This window comes from Cryptomeria japonica, chromosome 5 (genome assembly GCF_030272615.1).
Source record: "Cryptomeria japonica chromosome 5, Sugi_1.0, whole genome shotgun sequence".
Taxonomy (NCBI): Eukaryota; Viridiplantae; Streptophyta; class Pinopsida; order Cupressales; family Cupressaceae; genus Cryptomeria; species Cryptomeria japonica.
This window is the reverse complement of record NC_081409.1, coordinates 772,333,838-772,361,696: the sequence shown is the minus strand read 5'-3', so window position 1 is coordinate 772,361,696 and position 27,859 is coordinate 772,333,838. Positions and strand designations below refer to the sequence as shown.

General features: G+C 36.6%; 1 protein-coding gene across 1 annotated transcript in view; it reads right to left on the bottom strand.

Moving 5' to 3' along the window:
* Positions 1 to 715: 715 nt before the first annotated feature.
* Positions 716 to 27,859, bottom strand: part of LOC131043096 (uncharacterized) — a 64,246-nt gene continuing 37,102 nt past the window's right edge. Inside the window, exons 8-11 of the mRNA XM_057976441.2 lie at positions 5,103 to 5,187; positions 4,772 to 4,984; positions 4,619 to 4,680; positions 716 to 3,765 (exon numbers count right to left, since the gene is read on the bottom strand). Of these exons, the coding sequence (XP_057832424.1) occupies positions 1,170 to 3,765; positions 4,619 to 4,680; positions 4,772 to 4,984; positions 5,103 to 5,187 (2,956 nt within the window). The 3' untranslated portion in view covers positions 716 to 1,169. The remainder of the gene's footprint in view (positions 3,766 to 4,618; positions 4,681 to 4,771; positions 4,985 to 5,102; positions 5,188 to 27,859) is intronic.

Genomic DNA, 27,859 nt, shown 5'->3' with positions numbered 1-27,859 from the left:
ATGTTAATTCAATTTGATTTTGAAAAATCAAGACATGCAAGTTGGATAGTCTGCTGCATACCCTCAGTAGACAACCACAATGAAAAGCGCAAGCAACATGAACTAAATATTCCCTTGAACGATAATAAATGTACAGAGCAATGCTGCTTTCTTCACCAATCAAGATTTCATCAAAAAGCAATCAGAAGACATGGATTCCTTCAAGCACAAGTATGGTGACAAAGGTTGCATTTGGTCGTATCATCCTCGTGTTGGATGATGACTATTTTTGCCAAACAAGATATCGCACATGCTATCTTAAATACTAATGATAGGCTTTTAGACTTCAATGTTTAACCTCCTAGTTAAGAATGTTTTAACCTGCAAATAGTTTCTATTTTTAAATCTCAAGTTGGGAATTATGTTGCACTAGTTCCTGGATTCAAAAGGTAAAACCCTCACAAGCATTTTCTCAGACAATCCACACCAAATCTAACTCCTGTTATGCTAGTTCCTGGATTCCATTGATTAGACTTCACGTTGAGGATTTCTAAAGCAAGTTCACTCCAAACTTTGGAACTTGAGTTTACGATCACATTTCATTTTCAACACAAACTTAGTCCAATTATTACCTCCTCAATAATAGCAAGATAGATGGCACATCAAGATCCTCTTATCTTCATTGGATAAAGGACTTGGGCAAAGATAAAATGTAACACCATACTATTTAAACAAATTGAAATAACATGGATATCTAGATACTTCCTTCTATCATGCTAAACTTCAAATAATATCTGCAAACATCTGATTTCCTTGAACTAATGCATTTCAAATCCATTCCAAAATTTCAGTCGTAAGCAACATGAATTTGAACTCTACTCATGATAAAAGAAACATCATATGTGGGGAACATTACTTTTTCTCCTTTAGCAAGATATTCAAAGGCAAGCATCAGTTCCCCATTTTTTGGGTTCACTTTGAACAAAAATACACTATTGGTGAGTCACATTATAAAATGCCCTTGAGAATGGAGATCAAATGAATGCTTATAGATAAACACCTGCAAGATGTTTGCTTCAATAAATGCTCAGACTGTAGATATTTAACTCTTGCTCATTGTGGCACTCGCAAAATTTGCTCCCCACCAATAAATTTCCGGATTCTTCCACTGTACAGATTGGAAGCAATTTTCACCTCCCTGCTATTGGTCTAAGTGCATCAGGCCGCCCACAACATTTCTTCCACTTCCGTTGTGACCCACAAGAACAACAATCATTGCGCCCTTGTTTCTGCCTTATAAGACTTGTCTTTCCGATGGAATTCATGGTTATAGAACTTCCTTGTTCAGTGTGCAAAGATTCTGAGCTCAAAGTCCTCTTTCTGCCACTACCTATTAGTTCTTTTTCACTGGAAGCAGAGCTCCCTGACTGATCATGCCCTACATTCTCATCATATTCTGCTACCACATCAACTGGCCTCACATCTGTTCCTGACTGACTTGGCATTGGCGTACAGCTATTTGTGTCAAATGGCCCAGATTCATTCGCTCTCACCACACTCTGAACTACTTCACTGCAATCCATTTGTGATAGCTTAGACTGACTTACAATTTGAGACTTAGATGCTCTGTTTAAGAAGCCAGGTGTAAATAGGGACTTTGTTTTCATATTATTTAGTCTTTCTGCTCCAGATGCCTGGCATGGATGTGGAACTATTACCTCCTCTCTAGTATCTGTGTCGAAGTCTGACCAAATTGGACTCGCCATTTTGGACTCATCTACTGGGATAGAAGAAATTTCATTTGAGGAAACATTTATCTGAACTTGAGAATCTATATCACACTGGAAAGAATTTGAGGTCATCAATTTGGCACCAAAAACATTATCAGATCTGTCTGTATGTGATGAACATGTTCCACTTGTTAAAACAGAATCTTTATCATTTTGGGTTATTGTCTCCGCAGAAAAAACATTAGTTGACAAGTCTTTGGGTGATGAATAAGATATACTTGATGAATTTGAAACTTTTCCATTTGAGGTCATTAACTTGGCAGCGACAACATTATTAGACGAGTCATTAGGTGATAGACAAATTTGACTTAATGAAATTGAATCCTTTCCATTTGAGCTTATTAACTTGGAACCAACAACATCATTATTTAGGTCTTTAAGTGATGAGCCTGTTCCACTTGATGAAACTGAAAGAGTTGGAGGCCTTTTAAGGAAGCCTGGAGCAAATATAGGCTTCGACTTTACTGTTTTTCTCACTGGTGTGCTAGACGCTCCATTATTGACACAGGAAGTGATTACCTCGGCACCATGTACTGGAATAGGAGAAAACTCAGGAGAGGTACCAGAACCTTCCAACATAGCAGCCTGCGTATTCTTCAGGTAGGTGTTCTGATTAGTATGACTTTTCCCATTATAATCAGGTATGTAATTATATTCATGTAATTCTTGTTTTGAACTAGAATCTTGAATTCTTTCTGCCATACCATTCTCCTTGGGAAATTTGTTGGTCTGATTGGATGACTCAATAGATACACCATTCTCTTTTGTTGGTGTTGAATTCATCTGTGAAACAATGACAGGAACTATTTCATGCTCCTTGTTAAACAACAATGTTTCTCTCTCTGATGGTTGTGTAGCAGAGCATGCAACATCAGGATGAAAATCATGCCTCTTTTTTTCAGTTGCTGGCCCCTCCTGCATAAGGATCTTATGCTCAAAATCTTTTTGATCCTCCATCAGATCAGCTTCATAAGCATTGTTATTCCTTACAGGTGGACCACAGAAATCCCCATTGTCAAAGAGAGTTGTATGTTGATTTCCACCAACCATAGAATTGGACCATACATCCAATGATAGGTTTGGTAAAGCCACGCTGTTGCTGTGTGAAAATAATGTTTTATTCATCTCTATAGGGATCTGTTGCACTGAAGAATCCACAATGTCTTCCATGACAGAAGATTCCTTCAAAAGAGCAAGAAAACTGTCAGAAGAGTTTCCAACAGAGGGTTGTTCTACTTCATCGTCACAGGACATCTTATCTGATAACTGTAAATCAGAATTAGAACTCTGGACAGCTGTAGTTCTATTCACCTCATCTTCAATCAAATCATTTGTCACAGGTGTATCATGCAACTGCTTTGAGACTGAACTACTAAATATTTCATCATCATAGTTTTTTTGAGGAAAGAATTCCATACTGGCCAAGGGGTCAACAGACATGGATCTTTCATTTACATGATCCACAGATACATTGTGTTCCACATTTCCAATTGAAGATGGAGAGGATGCATCAAAATTCTTAGCTTCCAAAAACAGGGGGTAAGAAGAAGTACCGGGTAGGCACATATTGGGTGGGTTAAGTTCAGGCAGTGAAGGAAGCACCTTATCCAGCTCCTCTTGCCCAGCTTTTATGGACAAATCCTCTGAACAACTAGAATTATTAGTCAGCGATCCTGATTCTTCAGATGCTAAATCTACAGACACATCTGCATCACAATCAACTGCATTGGACTTCTGTCTACCTCTGAGCTCATCACTACTTAAAAGGCTGTCCAAAGCACCAACATTTTCACTAATGCCTTCTTGCACAACACCTAGATTGCTTCTGAGAGGCTCCACTACTTCAAAGGGACTAGAGAGATATCCATCAGTCCTTGATTGTGTAATATGTGATTGCCTGTGAACAAGAGAAGCAGAATAGCTACAATCGACTTTTGCCATATTTGGTGCTGTTGATTTTGGTATATCTGCAGCTGAAGAGCTACGAACACATATCCTGCAACATGAAAAAGGTTATAACTTTATTTTGAAACCTGCATAGCATACTACAAGTTTCAACATTTCTAAAATGCAATCAGATCATTACACTGATGAATGATAGTATAGTAGTATACTATGTGCTACTTATTTAGTACCTCACAAAATCAAAATTGAAAACGTTCAACAAAAACTGAAATTTGATAAGTAGGTAAAGATTAATAAAAAACAAACTTGCATCGACACAGATATGGTATCAGATCGAATATGGTCATTTTTTAAGATCCCTAATATGGATACGGCTGGATATGGCATTCATAAAAAACACATTCCTGTATTTAACACAATTTTCTAAGTTATGAGAGGAGATTTTCATTACTTTACAAGCAATATAGACGATAATTGCTACATAAATAATTATAAGTTGATTTAACAATTTACAATATGCAAAAAATAGTAGAGTTGAAAAGAAGATAACCCAAAAAAATTGGTTGCTGAAATAGAAAAACATTTCATTTGTTTTCCTCATTTGGTGTAGGTTTTGTTTATACCAAAAAAATTTAAAAAAATTGAATGATTGAATTTTTTATAACTAAGTTTAGGAAGATTATGTCAAATTTTTTTAATAATCAAATCACAAGTATCCAGCACAGTTGGGAAATCGAGGTTTTTTGGACACACATGGGTGTGGTATCTGAGGTGTATCCACATCGTATCATATCCGGGATACGTGCACCCAGGGAAGGACAGAGGTGTATCAGGCTACTCTGATAAAAAAGAAACAACACTAATGTATGCTAACCAAAGCATATTTCATTTTAAAACTTTTTCATCAACAAATTTAATTTTAGACATGTATGTATAAGATTCACCTGCTGTATAGTAGCATGTAAGCTCTTTGAGACAATACTTCCTCCAGTTCAACTCTTTTAACCTGCCATTTGAACAGTTCCGTAAATTCTTATCCCAAATCAATTGCTGAAAAGTATATCAATATTAAAGTCAACTATAAACAATGATCTTACTTTGGCATCATCTGTTCTATACCACAACCCATGCAAATCCTTGACATAACAGATATAGTGCCCAAAAAAAGAGGCATTTAGCATATCCACGTGTACAACAACAGCATAGAGCTTGTAGATGTGCGAACTTTCCTCCTTTCCACTTACATAAGGGGATAAATCTAAGGTTTCCGGAAATGTTACTCTCTTATTCAACTTTCCAAACCTTCCAGTCTGCATTTTCTCCAAAAATTAAAGTGAGAATGTAGCAGAGAAGAAACAGATTAGCTGAATAAACAAGGATACTAATAGTATAAAGAAATTTTAGTGTAATTTTGGTTGCAAGCAGAACCTGAAATCGTTTAAGTGCAATTGTAAGAATGTTTGGGGCCTGAAGAATACTAAGTTGTTTCTGTGCCCTTACATACGTATTGCATCTGCAGTAACATAGGATAAATAAGCACCACTTTTCAATAAATAAAAAAGGAACTTATAAGCCTATCTAAATACAAGAAAAATATCTGCAAGATAAAAACCAATTCAATATCAATAGTTGCTCAGAGTATAGAAAGTTACTGGCATAAATAAGTGAATAAAAAACTCAAAATATTATCCTTGACAGAATACTGGCTAAACTCAAAGAGACTTCTACCATTGATTGCTAAAACTGTGCTACACTGTACATTGGCTCTTGTCTCATTGGGACATCTCTAATTCCTTGAGCGAAATTGATTCATGACTTGCATACAAGCACTACCATTTCATCACATGCAGAGAAAGAACAGCAAATTGGCTTATAAAAACCCATGCCATTTCTGTGTTTCTGAATTTGGATTGTGGAAATCTGTTAACACTAAAACCCTTGCTATCATTAAGTATGATCAACTTTGAACTGAGATCACTTTTTAATATCATAGTAGGCTTGTTACCTTCTTCTAAGTTCTAAATTTTTAAAAACAATGGAAAAGAAAAGCTATCCAGCAACAAGGATATTTACTCGAATCTGTTTATTTGACTATGCATCAAATGTCAGTAGGAAGAAAACCTAAACAACATCATGAGTTTTTATTTTCACATACGTGAGTTTTCCCTCAAAACCAGGGGTCCACTGTAATGCATCAGTGGCCCCAGGATGCCCTACGGATGATAGGGCAGGGACGAAAAATCCCCCCACTGTCTGCAGTGCACAGGCCCCAACAGGATGCTGTCCCCATGGACGTCTCCCTTTTGGGCTGATCTCTGGGATGGTCCAGAGGAATCCAGGCATAGCTCAACCATCCTGGTAACATCAGAGCCTAACCAGTGGCCCAAAGAACAGAATTTGGCATCCATTTTGCTATAGAAATGAAAGAAAAGCAGACAGAAGGGTATCACTGGTTAGAAGTAACAAATTATTAAACATATCCATTAATACGTCTGGGACCTGTTAAGTTGAAATAACCCCTTAATTTTTTTCAAATTTTGAGCACAACACTTAGCACCCATTAGCATTAGCAAATAAACATCTCGACCACTTATGCAGTGGGAGGAAAGCATAAACAATGAAAGCATTACATGATGGCGATTTGACCAGCCATTTCCACTGATTTAGTGGGGGATTACAAATTTATTGAAAGCTTAAACAACAAAACCTTGGCAGTATAACCAGCCACTTCCACTTGTCCAGTGGGGATTACAAGATTATTGAAAACTTAACAACAAACTTGGCAGTATAACCAGTCACTTCCACTTGCTTAGTGGGAGAAGTTAGCTTCCAAAAATGAGAACAAAGGTTGTTTAGTACTACTAAACAAGTTATTACATAAGCTAACTTTGTAAGGGAGAGCTGAAATCAGAAAACCAAAGACAATGTTACCAGCCCTGAAGTAAGTAGAACGAATTCTGATTTTCAGAAAAACCAGCCACTCCAAAAACACCAAAATGCTCACAACTCCCTCCTGATACCTCTGAATAAGCTCAAATAAGATGCAAATGAAGCATAGGAGCTGGGCAGCTAAGGTAGAACAGGAAACTCGCCACCAAACAAGGTCTTAGCAAGGGCACGCACTCCAACACTGACAATGGAACTAGGGCAACCAGCAGCAAGTTCGATTTGAGACAAAAAATCTATCCCTCCACCAAAATCTGAGCAAATAGGCACCAAGAGCATATGAAAATTTTGAGCCCATACCCACAAAAATCAGTTGAAAACTCCAGCCAAGGTGAGTAGAAATGTAAATCAGCTGTAAGGTTTTTTCACCAAAAAGAACACACCAATCTTCTCTGAAATCCATTGGTAATCTCTGAATGAAATTAATCTAACAGCTAGGAGTAATCTTTCAAACTCAAAACTGTGGTCAAGCTAGGAGGGCACGCAACCCTGAAGCCAAGTTTCTGAAAACAATTCGGCAGCACTTCGTTATCAAATTCAAACATACCAAATGAAGGAGAGAAGGGTCTTATTTATAGACTTGAGACCCCAGAAATTCAAACTCATTTTCCCTCCAACTTGGGCGCCACACTTAGGTAAATAAAAATAACTCCATTGAATTACCACATAACCCCATTTGGCGTCAAATTTGAGTTACCTTTTTAAGCCAAGCTTGGACGCCAAAAAATTGAAATATTTTATTTTTGCAATAAGGTTAATAAAATATTCACCCAAAAATCCTTATGAAAAATAATAAATAAATAATCTTAGTCATCTTAAAATTCCCGAAGAAATAATACTGAATTGAATTGCTGGAACGGAAACGAACCATCAAACTGCCAAAAATAGGATTACTAAAAATAGCACTGACTAAATTAGCATACTGTTAAAAATAGTAAGTGATCCCAAACTTCATTAGTACACATTCTGAGAAGTCGCCATGACTTACTAAATATACTAAGTTTACCAGGTTCTTTGCCTAGACCCCCCGAGTCCTGGTCCTGGGTCGGTTCCCCTAGGTCCAGCTAGGGTCTTGCAAATGCTCTGTGGGTTCTTCCCTGCCGAACCCAGAAGAACCCAGGAAGAATTTTGGATGCTTTGCAGAACCAGGGAAGAATTTGACGCAAAAGTGAAAAATTTTGACTTTTTTAAATCATTTTTTAATGCCAAAAAAGCATATTTGGCCCCCCAAACCTAATTTGATGACTTAAAACACTAAAAAGGTAAAAGCAACTTCATTTTTTCACAATAAAATGAAAAACATAACTTCATTTTTGCACAATAGAATGAGCTACTTGCAGATCATGAAATTGGCTATGCTAGTACCGCTGCCAATGCTACTACCAGCGCCAGTGCTAGTGCCACTCCCAATGGCACGGTTTGTGGTTCTTCTAATCTACTATAGCATATGGAGGATGATGATGATATTTTTGATGACCCATATGATATTTGATCAGTGATGGCTGATTGTTGTAGCTTATCATTATTATTTTTGAACTAAAACATTAATATGGTGGTGTATTTACTGTTTTGCTATGCTATTTGAATTAAAACTTTAATATATGATGGTGTATTTTGCTATGTTATTTGACTATTAGCATAGTGGTGTATTTTGAACTTAACTACTGCTGCATATATGCATATATTTTTTATTTTTTTATGTTTTGTACTAGCGAACCCAAAACACCCAAAAAAATTTTGCCGAACCCACGAACCCAAATCTCGAACCCGAACCCGAACCCGAACCAAGACCAGCAACTTGATAAAAATAGTAAGTCCAAAGATCATCTCCGAAGAATTTGCATGTCAAACCACACTGGAGCTCTCAAAAAACCCAAAAATATCCTATAAAGCAAACAATCGTCGCAATTTACTAAAAATAGTGAACTCATAAATCTTCTCTGATTGAAACACATGTTATACCATCCCAAAGCTCATGAAAAACCCAGAAAGAATCCAGATTGCAAATTGCAAAACTCCTACAAACACCCCTCTAAAATCCACCTAGAAAGAAATCTCCTCTGATGGAAATGCATGTCATACCACTTTGAAGCTCTCAAGAAACCCAAAAAAATCCAGGAGGCAAACTTCCAAACTCCTGCAAACACCCCCTGAAAACCATCCTGAAGACAAAAACCCTAATTTAGTCTCTGATTAGCCTATGGGTTTCCAAAATAGGCTAGGACTCCATCCATCAGTCTAGAACCGAGAAGGGGACATTACATAAGTGAAAAGCAAACTGTGATCTCATCTAATTGTTGGTCAAAGGTATATTCAAACGCCAGCTAAGAAACATGTTTTAAATAGAGGTTCAGTCAACATTAACTACTAAAGAATCAGAGGCTGCCCACCAGAGTCAAGAAGAGAAAATTATCCTGTGCTTTATGAAGGACGTGCAATGAATAATTCAAGTTAATTATTTGTCAAATGGCATCTTCAATGTGTCTACAGGGCCAGACAAACTTATGCTGTTCAAAACAGTATCATAAACAGAACAATATGAATTGAACAACACTCTAACATCAACTGATAAGACCATGCCTCGTCAACAAAGCCCCTTGTAATAGCTCTAGATGCAAAATAACTTCACAAGACCCTGTTTCAGTTCAACACTCCTGTGATAGCCAGAACCCACCAGGCAAATTTGACTAATGACATGCATGCTAGTAGTTTCCAGCAAATACTATGTAATAATGCAGTTAAGAAAAAATGCACAAACTAATACAAAGTACAGTCAATTTCTAAGCAAGGGCAGTTGCAATCAATCATTAATAAAAAATGACCTCAGTTGAACATTGCACAATGCGGTTGTTATCGATGGCTAGAATGTGCAAAGGCAAACACACATATGCACAGACCTTCATACTATAGTATGTTGATAGAGACAGATACATGAACAGAGTATCTGATCCTTACCTAAAATTTCACTTACGTGACCCTTTATTGTAAGATGTCATCTCCAGTGCATTATTTTTGTAACGTGAAATTTGCAATCTCTTAAAATAGTTACAAGATTAATCATGATCATTTTATTAATAGCATTCTCTTCAGATACATTACTACTTCTAATTAAAATTGCAATTACGCAGTAAAATGACTTATCCAACAGGAAGAAAGCAAGAAGCAAAATCATAAATAACTTTTTGTTCACCTCAAGTTTTCTTTTGATTTTACTAAAATGATTTGTAGCAGTGATTTCAAAGCAGGGAGAGATCAAAACAAATGACAACTTTTTTAAGCGAACCAGCAAACCAGTTTATATTCTTAATATTTTGAGGTAGCTGTTCTTAGAGGCCGTATTAAAACAAACCTCAATTCATTTTTTTGAGACTTTTTCTGCAAAGCACCATATTTATCTTGCCCTAGGCACCACTGTTTTTCAGGCAAATATGGGACAAGATGACAGGATCCAAAGCTCATTAGGCAAACATTGTTTGTAGAGAAATATGGCATTTAAGAAAAATGTGGAGACATGTACAGTTTAAATAATGTATCAACAGGAATCTCCTGTCTAATAATGTGTTCTGTCCTAGTATGAATTCTGAAATAACAGAATAAGCAAAGGCTACTCATAATAACCCCTACTAACTTGAAATGCGATCAGACGTACAAGATATGTTGATGATCTTGTCATTGATGTCAACGTATGTGCAATTTGCTTGCTGCCACGTGGTTTGAAGTGCAGTCTCTGCTGTTTTTGTGTTATGCAGATGTGTCAGTGAATGTCAAGGCTGCCACTTGTCTTCATGAATCGGTTGGCTCTGTTTTGTAACTGTTTCTTTTTGTCTTTGGCAGTTTACTGACATAGACAGAATTTTTGGTGGTTTGTCAGAAGTTTGCACAAATTGGTAATTTATTCTTGACTGTTTCGACTTCTTCTTCAGATCTGACAGCTGTGCCTGTTCGTTGATCATGTTTTGTGTGTGCAGAAGCAGTTTCATATTCTCTGTTAAAGCATGAACTGATTTCTGCAATACATTTGCAGTATGTGCAGATATTTTATCGTCTTTTTCTGTGCATTCTCCCCAAGTGTCACGTACCTTGGACACAATACCTTAAATGGTTTGATGTGGATGTATGTCAAATAAAAATCTTTTCCTTGCAGTTCGATAGAGACAGGTGTTTAGATGGTTTTTATTCTGAAGATTATCGGTATTATCATACAGAACTGCAGAGTTTAAATGATTAAAAATTCTGGACTGTGCGTTAAGGGTTACTTGTCGGAAAAATATGTTTTTTCTGAAGTATTCTATCCAGATGAAGTCAGAGCTTCTTTGTTGAAAGTTTTTTTTGATAAGTAAAAAATCCGATTCATTTTTGTGTGTGTGAGTGTAGGGATATGAGCTTGAGAGAAGATTTTTTAAAAAGAGTGAATATTGACGTGAGGACTGTTTTTGACAGTTCTTTCTGGGTTGCAAAGTAGAATAACAAGCAGAGTTTTTGTTACTAATTTTTATGAAGATGATATACAGAGATACACATGCAAGAATATCCGATGGCTACGTCTGATCCAAAACTCATGTTCTGAAATCTTGTTCAATCTATACTGAAGATATCATAGGTGACTTCAATGTAATTTTCGAAAGTTTTGGAAGAGAAAGGGTGTTTGTGAAACATTCCTCTCAGTTTTACAAGAAATTTACAGTCTGAAGTCTGAAAGGTTATAAGTTCAATTTTTATTTCTTCTTTTAAGAGGTTGGAGCCTTTGTGTCTTTGATAGAGTTGGAGCTCTTGATGAGGTCGGTGCCTCATTTGTTCTGAGTTGGATCTCTTTATGTGAGTTGCAGCTCACTGTTGTAATTGGGTTGGTGCCCATTTAATTTTATGAAAGTTTTTGATGTCGTGGTTTTTTACCCGAAAGGGTTTTCCACAAAATCTTGTGTTCTCTTAGTGTTTATGGACTCGGCTCTGTTGATTTGTTTTTATCTATATTAAAAGTTTTTTTGAAATACTGATCACCCCCCTCTCAATATTTTTGATTTGGTTTACAATTGGTATCAGAGCCAAACAACTTCTTTTTAAAGCTTAAAAGTCTGAAGGTCAATTCTTGGTAGTCTAAGATGAGTGCCCTTGAGACCAACAGAGCTCCTCTATTTGATGGGTCTAATTTTGCTTTTTGGAGTGTCCATATGAAGACTTACATAATGTCTCTTGGGTTTGATGTTTGGATAAGTGTAGTTAATGGTTACACACCTCCTCCTAATCCACTACAGATGCTAATGGAAAGAGAGCCTTCGAAAGTAATGTTAAAGCCATGAATGCAATATTATGTGGCCTATCTGAATCCGAGTTTGTGAAAGTCATGCAGTGTGAATCAGCACAAGCTATGTGTGAGAAACTTCAGAATGAATACGAAGGAGATGAGAAAGTTAAGAATGCAAAGCTTCAAACTCATAGAATGCTGTTTGAAAGTCTTAAAATGTGTGATGAAGAAAGTATTGCAGCTTATTTCCTGAGAGTTGATTAAATTTGGAACTCTCTAAAGGGCTTGGGAGAAAAGATTGACAATAAGACAGTTGTTCCAAAAATATTAAGGTCACTTCCTCTTAGGTTTGATGCTAAAATTTCAGCTATTCAAGAAATGGCTGATCTGGATAAGATGGCAATTGACAAGTTGCATGGTATCCTAACTACGTATGAAATGTGAACAAATGTTGAATCTTCTTCAAAGAAAAAAACTACATTGAAAGCTTCAAAGAAGAGCAAAAACAAGGGACATGTATCTAGTGATAGCATAGAAGAAGAATGTAAAGCAGCTCATTTTGTAAGAAAGTTAAAAGAGGCTCTAGTAAATATAAGGGCAAGCTACCCTTAAAATGATTCAACTGTGGAAAGATAGAGGACAGCAGCAGTGAGAATGAGTTTAAATATAAGAATAAGAAGTTTGTAAAGAAAGGAAAGAAGTCACGTAATTTCAAGAGAAGTTTATATTCCAAGGAGGAAAGTTGTTCTTCAGTTGAAAGTGGAGAAGAGTCCTTGAATGATGAAATTCTATTCATAGCATTAGAAGAGATTGTGTTTGAAAATCAAGAAGAAGAAGATTATTTTGATGAAGAAGAGGTTAAAGTCGATCTAGAACAAAAACTTATCAGTGCTCTTAATGAGATTAAAATATTGAGAAAGAAATATCAAAACTTGAAGTTGCTATTACAAGAGGAAAGAGACACACTTTACTTCTTTTGCCAAAACCACAGCACACACTAGTTAATAGGTATAAAGCACAGTTTATTCCTTTTCCAAAAAAGTAGTGTTGTCTTTTATTGTGGATGTGTTTACAGGTAAGTCACGGTCTTCTAGCATGACATTTTTGTTAGTTTTTAGTGATCAGATTAGCAGTATAGAACAGAAAAATCAGAATGCAAAGTAAATCATACGCATAACACACATGTACCCCGGGAAAACCTCCCTCTTGGAGGAAAAACCCAACAACCAAAGATCTCAGATCTGATTAGATTAGATATAGCAGCAGATTACAATACTGCCCTTCCAGGGCATATAAAGAACTTATCTGAATCACAGTTCAGGTCAGACTTGAACAATCGCTCAGATTGTTGATTGCAGATCATGTGAGGGAGTTCGCTTGCCCTAGAACAGATGTAGCACAGCCTGAAGTAGGTTCAGCAGCGTTGGAGTAGGTTCGGTAGCCTTGGGGCAGGCTCAGCAGACCTAGGAGCAGGTTCGGCAGACCTAGGAAGATGTTCACCCAGCTAGAAGACAATTTCGCTGACTGAAAGAATCAGATTCACTGCTTACTGTGTGCAGACCACAATTACATAATCCGCATATGTAGTAGAGATGTGATGCTTGATGTGTAGGTTCTATTTGTGACTTCAAGTCACTTCTTATTTATATGCCTCAAACTCCTTTGCCACTTAGGTCGGCCTTGGCGCCAAAATGCATTTATAATTATATATTAATAGGTCATGCCCCATATCACTTAATGACACATAAGTTGTGCGCCCAAATAGGGCCAGATAAATACAAAGCCGAATTGCTAAGGCCAAAGGCCACTTAGCACTTAGATGAACTAGGTCGGCCCTAGAAGGGATCCGACCTAGCTACATAAAAACAATTTTAAGAAGAAATTGTCAATACCTGATGATAGCCCCTGCTTGAAGGGAGATTCACTAAATGTGTGACCATTGTGGAACCATGATAAAATTCATAAGATAATCCATTAATCATTGAAAAAGAAAACAAAAGTACAGCTTCTGGAAATCTTATTAGATATACCTTCGATATAGGGGAGGGTTGTAGCATGAACAGCATTTGCATCTACATCCTTGGGTTTAGAACTATAAAGTAATTTGGCTTAACTAAACACTCAAGTGATAAAGCATTTGCATCTACATCTTTATAGTGCTTGTTGTTTAGAACTATAAAGCTTTGACTAGGTGTGACAATTCAAGGTCTGTCATGCCCCCACCTGAACATTTCCATTAAATAATATGCCCATCATGATTAATAAATATATTAGGCAGTAGTTAAGAGGAGAGCGATCCAAAATCGGTAGTTATAATAAAGTAGTTCTTTAACAGTAGTGATTTTCTTCAAATAAAGAATAAATAATAATTAGCTAAAAGTCAAGAGGCATCCAAAAGGTTATGATTATTTATTTAAAGTTTATCAAGGAACATTCTAAGAGTTATGACTTTTGGAAGGAAAAAGTTATTAAAGGAAGATCAAACAAGAAGAGGAAAAAAAATTATTGGAAGAAAATATGAAGTGACATTGAAAGAAAATACTACAGCCAAAGAAGACGAAAACCCTCAACTTCTCATTTCAAGTTAATGGACAAAAACCCATAACTTGACCAGAAATTAGAGTTAAACATTTAAAGAAATAGCTGCAAATAGGAAGAAGAAACATAGCAAATGAGATTATTTTCAGAATTATTTGAATATTATATTAAAATTCATGATTTTTAAAGTTATATTTATAAATATAAATGCAATTTATCATTTTAGAATTTAAAATGTTGTTTTAAGACAAAAATAGAAACTGTTCTAGAAAGGGACATTACAATTGGTATCAGAGCAGCAATCCTGCCAGCCTACAAGGTAAAGCTAAAATGGCAGATGCATTCTAATCAAACAGATTTGAAGATTTACGCAAGAAAGAGGACATGGATCTTATTCAAGAGTTATTGTACAAACTTAAACCACAAAGTATTTGGCAAGTACCAAAGGTTGTCAAAAGATTTCAAAGCTAGTGTTCCTCTTGATGAGTACTTGGAAGCACTCTGTCATGCCCTGTCCTTGATCATCATATTATTTTCTAATCAAGAAATATTACCTAAATATTAAAATTTTGTTAATTGTTTATTTATTAATTTGATATTTAATTTATTCATTATGTACAAATGAAATAAATATATTAATTACTATTAATTAATTAATATTTTATTTATTAATGTTTGTTCGATATTATTATAAATTAATTAATATTTATTAAAGATTAATTAATATTTATTAAATGATGATATCCATAAAATGATTTGATGAAATAAATTAATAATATCAAAGGGACCCCACGTAATCCCAACGGGCAGCAAATCCTTGGAAAAAAGTGAGCACACTTTGAATAGTGGTGACTATTCCTTGAATCACCACCCTCCCTTACTCCTATAAAGCATCGAGAGGGAGGATAGGGAAGTGGGGAGGGAAACGGAGGAAAATAAGAAAGGAATCGAGGGATAGATAAGAAAAGTGAAAGGCTGATTTCGGTGGATGTCAGCGAATTGTATCTTGCTGCAACATTGTTATACTATTAATGTTTCTTCTTGAGAATGTTCTGCTGTAAATTATAATGTCTGAAATATAAGGAATGGAATAAGGAGAAAAGATAAGAAGACATCTGTGGTAGTGTTGACGTGTATTTTGTACACTGCCTAACACAGAATAAAATACCCAAGGGTACCTTATCCTCTCTTGAATAAAGCCTCTGATTGCTGAAGATATCGCGAAAAAGGATCAATCAGGATGACTCCAAGGTTCTTGTATGTAGGGTCTCTACGTGTGGATAAGCTCTTTGTGGTATGATGTGATTTGCTAGAATCACAAGGGGACTTACACTTGATGATTGAACTTCTGATTTGCCTTTGAATATTGCTGGAACACAGGATCTTACTGCCTTAGATTAAAAAAAAATGGAAAAAAGATGAGGGCGAAGAGAGGATCTAATCCTAATACTAAGAATGTAGGAGCAATGATTGATCTTTGATAAAACTCTAACTAGGTCTTGTTTTGACATCGCAGGACCATCTCCACAAGGCTAGTGCGATCTTCGAAGGGAAGCTTTATGATGTTCAAATCATCACTGCAGGCATAGACACCATCAGGTTGATGCATATCAATGAAGAAGCGACAATTGAAGTTAAGCTTAAGCTGAATAATTCCAGTTGACTACGCAAGGCAAGTCTGCAATCAACAAACTACTAGTAGTATGGATATACGAATTTCACCATCAACCAAGCATATTTCTTCCATTCATCTAATCATCTACCATCTAGGATTGAAGACTCAACAAGAAACCATGCATATTGCAAGAAACGACACACTTCACCATTACTTCAATGAAAATGGAGTTTGTTTACAATTAATGGCAACAATTCCTTGCCTTGTCCTCCTATTCTACTCTAATTGCTATTCTATCAACTAGCTAATCACCTTCTAACTACTCTCTAATGGCTTTCCAACCCCTTCCTAACTGCCTTTACAAAATGAAATGCCAGGGCTTATATAGTGCCCTCAATACAATTCGATGGCTTAGATCAATTCGAGATCAATGGCCAAGATTCAACAATGAAAACCCTAATTAGGGTTTGTTACAACCATTACATAACATTTAATGCTTGACCAATGATAAAATTGTATTGCTTGGACACATGTCCTCTCTGGAAAAATCGACCAATGGATAGCCGGGGTAGGTACACCGGAGTTTGTGCCACCTTCCATGAGTTAGGTACATCGAATCTGGACATGCTGAGGTGGACCACACTGACTGGATGAGCGATGACTAGGATGCCACCCCATTTGACACTTGGAACTTGGTAGATATTCAACTTGATGTTGTCGAGAAGCTAGCTTTAATTAATTCATTTGGAACTATTTGCTTCCTCAACAAACCCTTGTTCTAACTTGTGTCCTTGATTTGTAGGATGATGATGTACCTCGCCTTGGAATGCTGGATTGGAAGAGGTCGCCCTTGATGACGTTAGTCCAAAGAAGGTCGTCCTTGTCGATGCTAGGCTGGATCGAAGAAGGTCGTCCTTGTCCTTGCTTGATCGTCCTTGGAGGATACCTACACAACATTTCAAAATTAGTAATATATCTTGAAATCTAAAAATTAAACTTTAAAAGGAAGATTCAAGATTTTAATTTAGGAAACCTCACGATAAATCTTGAGTTATCATTTCCTAATTTAGGATTTTCAAAACAAAATTTAAATCTTCAAAAATGGTGCCAAGGTGATTACGCCATACCTCCACTTGAGAACTAAATCTAAGAAAAGATGCAAAATTAAGCAAGTTTGCTAAGCAAAATGTGGATCGAAGTCTTCAAAATGTGCTTCTTCTATCAACTTCACCACCTCTAGCCTTCAACAAAGATCGCTCCTTCCTGGACCAGATTTCGCACTCCTTTATTGCTCCTTCAAAAGCGCACTTGGACAAATGATTGAATGATGGATTAACATGCTCAACACACCCCTCCTATATAGGCGCTCATCTTGATAATTGCCCCTAGGCCGACTTGAAAAATAGGCCCAAAAACAAATAAAATTTAATAAAAGAGGGGGCCGACCTTGCAAAATAATTGAGAATTTAAATCCATGCGCTCCAATTTGATTTTATTTAAATTAATAATTAATTAATTAATGCCTTCGTCTTTAATTAATTCGATTTTTTAAAGGCAAAAATAATTAATTAAATACTCATGCGCAATTTTTTAAATGCTATTTAATTAAATTTATCGATTTTTAGCATTTAATAAAATTCAAAAAAAATGTTTTAGCGCCAAAATTTGGAGAGGTGGAAAGATACAAACCATATCGCTCTGGTCCCTGACTGAGGGACAGGAGCGAATTATCATCTTAGCCTTGATTCTTTTGCCTTTGATGTTCAAAACCATCATCTCCACGTTGAAACTGGCATTTTTGTTAGGAACCTCGAGCTTGATCGACTTGATTTTGTGGATGAATGCCTTTTAAGGTTGAAATCGCCCTGGTCCCTTGGTGAGGGACAGTAGCGAACCTTATGTTTTCTCCTTGATCTTTGCTTCTTCAATCACCAATCTTCATCATGTGGCAAGCAATGACGTTATCCCTTCACTCCACGCTTGTTTTTCTTGGCTTTTACGAGGCGCATTTGATGTTTGAATGGTTTTCGCCCTGGTCCCTTGGTGAGGGACAGGAGCGAACCTTGTGCTCTAGCTCAAATTTGCTATCTTTCAACCTTGGCTTCTCGTTCATCACCTTCCAAATGACGTCCTTGATCTTGTGCACCCTTGATTTGTCATGATTTTGAAGGAAAATGAGTGTTTTAATGAAAATCGCCCTGGTCCTTGCCTGAAGGACGGGAGCGAACTTAGCCTTTTGGTTCAATTTGATCACCTTTTAACGTTTAACTTCCTCGTAATCATCTTCTCAAGACACCTTAGACTTTGTGCAACCTTGTACGTCCTTGACTTAGCGTGATTTTTGAAGGTTTTGGCTAATGTAATGAATATCGCCCTGGTCCCTGACTGAGGGACAGGAGCGAACTTTGACATCTTAAGCTCATCTTAGTTTCCATCAATTTGCAATCGCCTTCACAATGTAAAACGGTGTCATTTGATCCCTCCTGAACGTACGAAATGTGATTAACATTCAAAATTTAAGCCTCCATGGAGATTTCGCTCTGGTCCCTCGCTGAGGGACAGGAGCGAATTTGGGGCATTTGGTGCAAATCGTTCATCATATTAACTTGTAATTGTCTTCAAAGTGCAAAACGATGTTCTTTACTCCCTTTCAAACTTTTAAAATGTGAATGGCAACTTAAATTTGGCCTCATTAGAACATTTCGCTCTGGTCCCTGACTGAGGGACAGGAGCGAACTTAAGCATATAGTGCAATTCCTTCATCTTTGGCGGTCCTTGCAACTTCGTTCTTTGTCGATACACCTCAAAATGTCCTTGCCAGTTTGTATCCTGACTTAGAGTGGTTTAAACTTGGGAGGAAGGCAAGATAAATACCATTTCGCCCTGGTCCCTGGCTGAGGGACAGGAGCGAATTTGATGTTCTAGGCTCCATCACACTTTGCCAACTTCCAAAATTATCTTCAATGGACTCGATGTGGACCCTTTCACCTATTCTTGGCACGAAATTCGTTCTAACTTGGTGAAAAAAATTGACCTAAGGCAAAAATCGCTCTGGTCCCTGACTGAGGGACAGGAGCGCCTAGGCCAATATAGAGTTCATCAGGCGTCTTGCAATCTTCAATTTGTCTTCAATAAGTTCGTTACACCTTCTTTGTTTGCCTCAAACTCAAAACTTACTTGATCTTTGCCCAAAACATGCCTCATGAGGAAATTCGCTCTGGTCCCTGGGAGAGGGACGAGAGCTATCACTTAAATTCGCCTTGGTCCCTGGCAGAGGGACAGGAGCGATTTTGCTTCTAGGGTCAATTTTCCTCATGATTGTGCTTTCAAATTATATTCAACTGATAAAATGTATCTCCTTTGATCTTCTCAATTCACGAAATCGTTCAAATCTTTCAAGGACAAGGCAATTTTGGATTTCAAGCTCCAGTCCTTCAGTGAGGGACAGGAGCGATTTTTGTCCTCCAGGCCCAAATGCTTCACTTTTCACCATGAAATGTCTTTGCTAGGGAAGATATCATCCTGCTTCAGGCTATGAATAAAAGTTAATGTCCAAAAAAGGTCTAAAAATGTGCATATAAAGAAAAGCGCTCTGGTCCTTCAGTGAGGGACAGGAGCGAATTTGACCTTCTAGGCAAAAACTTCATCATTTCATTGTTTTTGATCAAGTCTGGATGCTCTATCATGCTCATTTCGTCCTTCACCATGCTTTTGATGTCTCAATTCGTCCAAACAAGGTCAGGAATGGCTCAAATAAGTATTATCGCCCTGGTCCCTTGGTGAGGGACAGGAGCGCTTCGCCTTGGTCCTCCTGGGAGGGACAGGAGCGAAATTCGCTCTAGATCCTCAGGGAAGGATAGGAGCGAAATTTGACTTTTCGAACTCTCTATCAGGACAATTTTAATGGAATATAACATTTAAGTATAAGAACTTATACTTTAAGTTATATTCCATATATACTTTCAGGATGTTTGAGAGTGGTTTCAGACCTCCAGGAGTTATATTGCAAAATCTAGTTTTTTGAGGTTTTTCAGTTTCCAGACTTAGTCAAATTTCAGGATCAGGACATTCCAGACTTAGCCAAATTTCAGGATCAGGACCTCACTCAAGCAGGACTTGCTATCCTATTGATCTCCCCGACAGCACTCAAAAATGCAAAGGCTAACTAACAAAACCCTAAAGACCTAGAAAACAAACCCTAAAAAGCAAAAAGCAAGGGTCCCCATTTGCAATGGGGCGATGTGTGAAAACATCACAACAGGTAGTAGTAAATATTAAGTTGCAATAGGTACAAACCTGAGAAATATCGTTACTGATATAACATGAGATAATGCTGATAGCAGTCTGATATGACTATTATGATAGGAATATAATGTGGTTCGGTTTGACATAAGAAAATAATAATAGGGCCAACTGAGATTATAGTAGGATGTTACTAACATAATAAGATGATGTTAATAAAATAAAAAAAACTGATAACACAACATGATGCTGATAAAATAATATGATACAGTAAATACAGTTTAATACTGTCAATATTATTTAATAATTAATGTGACATAAGAGGGGAGAATAGGAGAGTGGTAAGACAATCTTTATATATTTCTGATTATAACAGGACTGACAATGGGATGAAAATAAAACTGGAAACTCATTCCGTCTCTTAATCATAAGGATCAACATTTAAGGAGAAAGAATAAGTCTGGCAAACAGTCACAATAAGAGATAGATATCTGAGTATAAGTAGCAAGATAATCAGCAGTCTTATATATTGATAACATGCATAAAGGAATAGATTAACAATTTGCATAGGTGATCATAATAATAAGAATAATATTAATAGTAATAATAATAACAATAATGAAATTCGATTTATGTATATAATAAAGATGTTAGCAATTTATATATTTGCTGAATATATATACATATATAATGGAAATAATTATCAATGAGATCATATATATATATATATATATATATATATATATATATATATATTTCCCTGTTAATAAATCCAAGGATGAATAAGGCAATTTACACAAATTGTTATAATACTGTAAATCCATATATTGCTGATAATATAAGAAACAATGTAGTGATTGTAATGGATAATGCCATATCAAAATTTAATTCTTAACCCATAGATTGCAGTGATCTGATTCTTTGTCTTTCTCTAATACTTGCAAAGATAGGGAGTGTATGGGGGAAAGGCAGAGTAAATCAGTCACATGGCAAAAATGTCCCAAGACAGGTAGAAAACCTTGAGGGAGCCGCATGTAGACTGTGTTATGCACCCTTGGCACAGTAAAGCTTCCATCTTGTAAGGTTTAGCAGAATAGGGGAGTGGAGTCTCATGCAATCTATGGGAAGTAAATCATACAACAAATTAACATCTATTCATCTTAATTGAAAATATTTTTAACATTTCATTATTTGCATAAGTAAATGGTTGACAGGTATGCATAATATTAGCTATGGTTGGATAATATGGAAAAAAAAATCATTTTGTATAAAGGATAAGCTCCTATTCCTAAATCCTAAAATTATTGCTAATTTATGTTTTTAGGGTGAATTTAGGAAGGGGACATTACACACTCAAGAACCATTATCCGACCAACGAGATCTAAATGAATACATAAGAAAAATGGCCAAGGAGGAGATCAAGGGGCAAGATACAAGAGAATCATTAATTACAGCAGTAGAAAAGTTAGACTCAGAATCACAATAAGTTGCTAAAACCAAAGATGAAGAAGAAGAGCCAATATTATGTGACAAAGACGTGTCAATAATTGCTAATGATGTTCAAGAAACATCTATCCAATTTTCAGGTACAGAAGTAATTGATCCATGTAAAAACAATTTGCAAAGGTATGGAAATGATTGGACCACGTGACGATGATGTGCAAGATATTAGTTATGTTGTTGTGAGGAATGATTTGTCTAAGATTGACCCCCATGAGGAGGAATTGCAAGTTTATCAAGAAAACTCCATGATGATACATACCAACTACATGGAAGTTGACAAACTCCCTTGTTCCAATCCGTTGTTCCAAGACTGATGAGCTTGTTGATGGGTTAGTTTGTAGTCATGAGAAGGAGAATCTTGGTTTACCTCTTGGAAAGACCAACATGGACATTGAAGAACAATGGAAGCATTAACCACTTTGTCATCCCATAACACTTGAAGTTAAAACGGATATAGTCAACCCAGGGAACATGATGCTAGTTGGAGTGAAAGATATAACCTACAGTGAAGGACACGTATATACTTTACTCAAATAAAAAATTGACATTACACGAAGGAGTCGGATCTTGGTATTCACAATACTCCCATAATTCATCATGGTCAGCAATGGCAATCAAGAATTTGTATTCATTGCCTAGGATCTTTGGTGAAAATGAAATGAGAAAGCAAAAGATCATGACAACAAATAATCTCATTCAATATGATTAAGCCAATCTTTCTTGTCCCTTTTCTAAGGCCAAAATCTAATGCTATATATATGAATGAGAGGAATTTTTATAGTACTTGGGTAAAGTAAATCATATTATTTCATAACAAACACCTAGCACAACCACTTAAGAGATCATGGTGCATAAGAATGGATTTTTGTAAGCAAGGAATAACTTGTCAAAGCTCCTTAGCTGCCATAGGAAATGGCCATGATACAGTATTTCCCATCTTCTTATTATTGCATTCATTGATGGAACCTTTGTAAAGTTCCCCCACAAAACTCACTCTAGTCATGTAAGTTCATACAGAAGAGGGAAGTGAGTTTATTGATATAAATATGTAATTACAAGAAAAAATGATTGAAAATAGTCTTTTCACTTTTGTTATGTTTGCAAGGAGGAGTTGGAAGGAAGAATTGCAGGACTACAAGATGTCTTTGTTGGCATTTTGCATATAGATTGCATTAATGATATGTTGTCATTGATGTCAATTGAACCGGTAATGGTATTCATGTTATTGCTGATATTGTTGTTTTTGATATTAGCTAGTAACCGGTAGGAAGAGCTTTGTGGAAGATGTTGTAAACCGGTATGTTAAGTTTGTGAGTTGAACCGGTAAACCAGTGTAAAGGGTTAAACCTTTCTATGCAATGTAACCGGTAAACCCTATTAGTTGTTAAACCTTAACCGATCAAGTTTGTTGGTTTATTATCTGATGAGCGGTAATGATGGAGACACGTGTGATCATTGTATGAGGATAAGTTCAGATTGTTTTTGCGCGTTTGTTTGTTGTCTAGGGAAGTGTTGTGACGTTTTCACACATCGCCCCATTGCAAATGGGGACCCATGTTTTTTTGCTCGTTTTCGCTTTGCTTTTTAGGGTTTTGATAGCTTTTTGAGCTTCCTTTCGTAGGATGCAAATTTTGAATGCAATGAATTCGCCAGAATGGTCTAATTTTCAATTGGAATGTTGATGCAAAGCTTAAATTTGTCTAAGTGTTGAAGATGAAATGCGAATTTTTGTCCAATTGAATATTTTGACCAAATTTTGACATTTTTGATTTTTGATCCTAGGCATCTCAAATGATTTGTTTTCGCCTTGTGAAGTGTTAAAATGTCTAAAATCATGTTATTTTGGCCTGTAGGAGCAAAATCGCTCCTGTCCCTCAGTGAAGGACGGGAGCTCGTTTTCAAATATTTTACTATTCCTGCAGGGTCAAGATGAATTACGAATTGGAAGTGATGGAGAAAGGCGAGATCTTTCCATTGAATATAAATTGAAGATTTTCATGAACACAGAAATGCCTCCAGGGGAAAAATCGCTCCTGTCCCTCAGTGAAGGACCGGAGCTACAAATCCAATTTTGCTTTGTCCTTGCAGGATTTTAACATCTTGACGATGTGAAAAGGTCCAAAGAGGTATATTTTATCAAATGAATATAACTTGAAGTGTTGTCGGGGAGATCAACAGGGTAGCAGGTCCGGCTTGAGTGAAGTCCTGATCCTGAAATTTGGCTAAGTCTGGAATGCCCTGATCCTGAAATTTGACTAAGTCTGGAAACTGAAAAAACCTCCAAAAACTAGATTTTGCAATATAACTCCTGGAGGTCTGAAACCACTCTCAAACATCCTGAAAGTATATATGGAATATAACTTAAAGTATAAGAAACTTATACTTAAATGTTATATTCCATAAAAGTTATCCTGATAGAGAGTGCGAAAAGTCAAATTTCGCTCCCGTCCTTCACTAAGGATCCAGAGCGAATTTCGCTCCTGTCCCTCACTGGAGGACCAAGGCGATGCGCTCCTGTCCCTCACCAAGGGACCAGAGCGAAATTCTTCATAAGGTACGATCTGGGCAAAGATCAAGCAAATTTTATGTTCGAAGGCAAGAAAGGAGGTCAATCGAACCCGTTGAAGACAAATTGAAGATTATCAAACGTCAACAAAGGACCAAAATGCTTAAGTTCGCTCCTGTCCCTCAGGAAGGGACCAGAGCGATTTTTGTTGTAGATGATTTTCTCGCCAAATTTCAACCGATCTCAAGGCATGAATGAATGAAAGGAGGCATTGCGAATCCGTTGAATATAATTTTCGAAGGTGATGAAGTGAAATGAGGCCCACAAGAGCAAAATCGCTCCTGTCCCTCTCCAAGGGACTAGAGCGATGAGGTACGTCCCCTTTGTTTTCATAGTTTTGGCGCCAAATAAACAATTCAAATTTCCTTAAATGCTAAGTTCGATAAAATTGAAAATCTAATTTAATTAGCATTTAATATGGCGTTGATCTTTTATTAATTATTTTTGCCTTTATTAAAATCGAAATTTGCAAATTAAAAAACGTAAGGCATTAATAATTAATTAATTAATTAATAAAAATCGAATTTGAAGCGCTACAAAGGGGGGTCGGCCTTGTCATTTTAATTTAAAAATCATTTTAAAAAGTGGTTTTATCTCCAAGTCGGCCCATATGGTAATTGTGGTGTGAGCGCTATAAAGGGAGGGTGGTGAAATCTTCATTTTCACATCACCATTTTATCATTCAAATGCGATTAAAAGGAGAAGTGCGAAGTTGTATTCAAAGGAGCGAATTTCATTCCAAGCAAGGTGGTGCGAATCTTGAAGTTTCTATTGGTGCGAATTGTCAAAGGCATTGAAGATCACGTCAAGGACAACTCAAAAGGTGGCGAAATTGATATTTTGAAGAAAAAATCACGTTGAAGACTATCTATACGTCAATTTTGCCTAGGCAAATTTTTCTCATTTGCATTCTAGAGTTAGCTCTCTCCTGAGGTATGGCGATATTGGTTTTATTGTCTTATTTTTGAATTGTTCATCGTCATTTCCTTAATTTTGAATTTTGGAATTTTGTTTTGCCTTAGCTCAGTCTTTTTTAGGAAATGATTAATAAAGGACTTATCATTAAGTTTCCTAAAATTTGCTCTCTAATTTATGTTATGTATTGCAAAATCATGGTACTAATTTTGAAATGTTGTGTAGGCATCAAATGGAGATCTCTTCAAGGAAAATCAAGCCGGATCAAGGACGGTCTTCGCCGGGACGGTCTTAGCCAGGACATGGGCGACCTCTTTCAATCCAGCGTTCCAAGGCGAGGTACATCATCTTCCTGCACATCAAGGACGCAAGGAGTTAGAACAAGGGCTCGTTGAAGAAGCAAAATAGATCCAGATGAATTAATTAAAGCAAGTTTCTCAACAACATCAAGATGAATATCTACCAAGTTACAATTGTTAGATGGGGTGGCGTCCTAGTCATCACGTCTCCAATCAGTGAGGTCCATCTCAGCATGTCCAGATTCAATGTACTTAACTCATGGAAGGTGGCACAAACTCCGATGTACCTACCCCGGCTATCCATTGGTCAATTTTTCTAAAAGGGACATTGTGTCCGAGCAATACAATTTTATCATTGGTCAAGCATTAAATGTTATGTAATGGTTGTAACAAACCCTAATTAGGGTTTTCATTGTAAAATCTTGGCCATTGATCTTGAATTGATCTAAGCCATCAAATTGTATTGTGGGCACTATATAAGCCCAGGCATTTCATTTGTAAAGGCTAATTAGCAATAAATTAGCAATTGTTAGAGATAGTATGTAAATAGTTAGAATAGTTAGAGAATAGTTGGAAGCAATTAGAGTAGAATAGGAGGACAAGGCAAGAAATTGTTGCCATTGATTGTAAACAAACTCCATTTTCATTGAAGTAATGGTGAAATATGTCGTTTTCTTGCAATTTGCATGGTTTCTTGTTGAGTCTTCAATCTTAGATGGTAGATGATTAGATGAATGGAGGAAATGTGATTGATTAATGGTGGAATTCGTATATCCATACTACTAGCAGTTTGTTGATTGCAGACTTGCCTTGTGTAGTCAACTGGAATCGTTCAGCTTAAGCTCAATTTCAATTTGTTGCCTCTTCATTGATATGCATCAACTTGGATGGTATCTATGCCTGCGGTGATGATTTGAACATCATAAAGCTCCCTTAGAAGATCGCACTAGTCTTGTGTAGATGTTCCATTGATGTCAAAACAAGATCTAGTTAGAGTTTCATCAAAAATCAAGTCATTGCTCCTACATTCTTAGTATTAGGATTAGATCCTCTCTTCGCCCTTATCCTTTTTTTTCATTTTTCAAATCTAAGTTAGTCAGAGCCTGTGTCCAGCAAAGCAGATCGGAAGTTCAATCATCACATGTAAGTCCCCTTGTGATCCCAGCAAATCACATCATACCACTGGAGCTTGTCCACACGTGGAGACCCCACTAAAAGAACCTTGGAGTCTACCTAACTGATCCTTTACGCGAATCTTCAGCAGTTAGAGACTATTTTCTCAAGAGAGGATAAGATGCCTATTGGTATTTTATTCTGTGTATGATGGTGTACAAAATACACGTCAACAGGAAGGAGCAAAGTGGATTGCATCTAATGCACAGCGCGTGATGAGTTACAAAGTCCAATGAAGCAGTTGCAATTTTCTTAAAGAATGTGAAGAGATTGTTATGATTTCTAACGGTCAAGATTGTACCGACTTGTTTGTAATCTCGATGATGAGAATTAGGTTTTTGTTGTGTTACCGACCTAATTGATTTGTATTTAAAGTCGATGAAGTTGTTTGTAAAAGTTGTTGGCAAGATTGGCAGAATGTAGTGCTATTCAAACAGATCAAGAAAACCTATTGTTTTCTAACAATTACAGCAAAAGTGAAATCCCTTAACTAGGTAAGCTCTAACAAGCTTGGTTACTTATTAAATCCTCTAACAAGGTGGTCCATTAGCTTGGATTCTTAAATCCTCCAGCGAGGTTACTCCTAACAGGGTATTGTGCTTTTCATCAAAGCATATTTGTAAATCCCTTAACCGGGTGATTCCTAACCGGAATTAGTTCTTAACAGGACTTATTGTAAAGCTTTAACAGGCTTGGTTCCTAACAGGGCGAACTTCAGAAGGGTTCAAATAGCTATCCTTGTGAGTCTCATCTCACCGTGGTTTTTACCTATTTGGGTTTTCCACGTACAAACATTTGTGTCAAGTGGTGAATGTTTTTGTGGTTATGATCTTATTTGTTGATTTGATTAACTTCTGATAAGGAATGATAACTGGAAGCATTGAGAGATGAATATGTTGAGATATGATTAAGCATTGTTGATGTTTACAAGATTGAAGTTGTTTACTGTTAAGTTGTCATAACAGTCAAACCAGTTGACGTCAAGTATTCTTATGAATATTGATCTTGATTGTGATATGTTTACTTTGTGTGGTTGAATTTGAGTTTGGGAACTTTGTATCAGTTTTTCAGTATATTGATTCATCCCCCCCCCCTCCCCTCTCAATATTCTACCGGATACTTATTATTTCATCATACCATCAATTG